Raw genomic sequence first — 603 nt, forward strand, 5'->3', positions numbered from 1 at the left:
GGTCCCGGGATGGGAGCGGGGTAAACCGTGTTTGGGAATAGAGCCCCGGCACGGCTCGGGAGAGATGGGGAGAGCCCGCTGTTCTTCCTGGGTGCCGAATATTGTGCAAACTCCAGCAAACGGGACTTCAGCCGTCCAGCCCCAGTGCAGAGAGGAGAGGGGCTGAAGGGAGGCGAGGGGAGCACAGACTTACCAGGCGTGGAACACTGAGAGGAGGAAGAAAACCGGCAGGAGCTTAGTGGACATGGTCCGGACAGCGCTGGCCAGGTGAGAGGTGCGGCAGGAGGAAGGAAACGTTGCAGAATGTTCACATGGAAGGGAGAATGAGGCAGTGAGGTGAAGGTCTAAGCCTCTCCTCCTCCGTATTCTCAGCTTTATACCCTGAAGAAAACACTCTGTTCCACAACGCCCCGAGAAGGGAGGGGGGAGGCGAGAGTGAAAAGAAAAAAAAAGAAGAAGCGGGACGAGGGGAAAATCCCCAGCAGAGAGGCAGCCAAGGCCAGGTATAAATCAGGCTCCGCGGGTGACAGGTGTTCAGCGGGCACCGAGCTGCGGCGCTCCCCTTTGCTGGCAGCCAGTTACCGGGCGCAGCGGCGCGGCCTC

General features: G+C 59.9%; 1 protein-coding gene across 1 annotated transcript in view; it reads right to left on the reverse strand.

The window, feature by feature from the left end:
- The window catches only part of LOC108447345 (gamma-aminobutyric acid receptor subunit gamma-3-like), a 42,782-nt gene extending 42,185 nt beyond the window's left edge, over positions 1–597 (reverse strand). The window contains exon 1 of the mRNA XM_017736965.1: positions 194–597. Within this exon, the coding sequence (XP_017592454.1) occupies positions 194–246 (53 nt within the window). The 5' untranslated portion in view covers positions 247–597. The remainder of the gene's footprint in view (positions 1–193) is intronic.
- Positions 598–603: the final 6 nt, after the last annotated feature.

Source organism: Corvus brachyrhynchos, unplaced genomic scaffold (assembly GCF_000691975.1).
Source record: "Corvus brachyrhynchos isolate BGI_N302 unplaced genomic scaffold, ASM69197v1 scaffold83, whole genome shotgun sequence".
NCBI lineage: Eukaryota > Metazoa > Chordata > Aves > Passeriformes > Corvidae > Corvus > Corvus brachyrhynchos.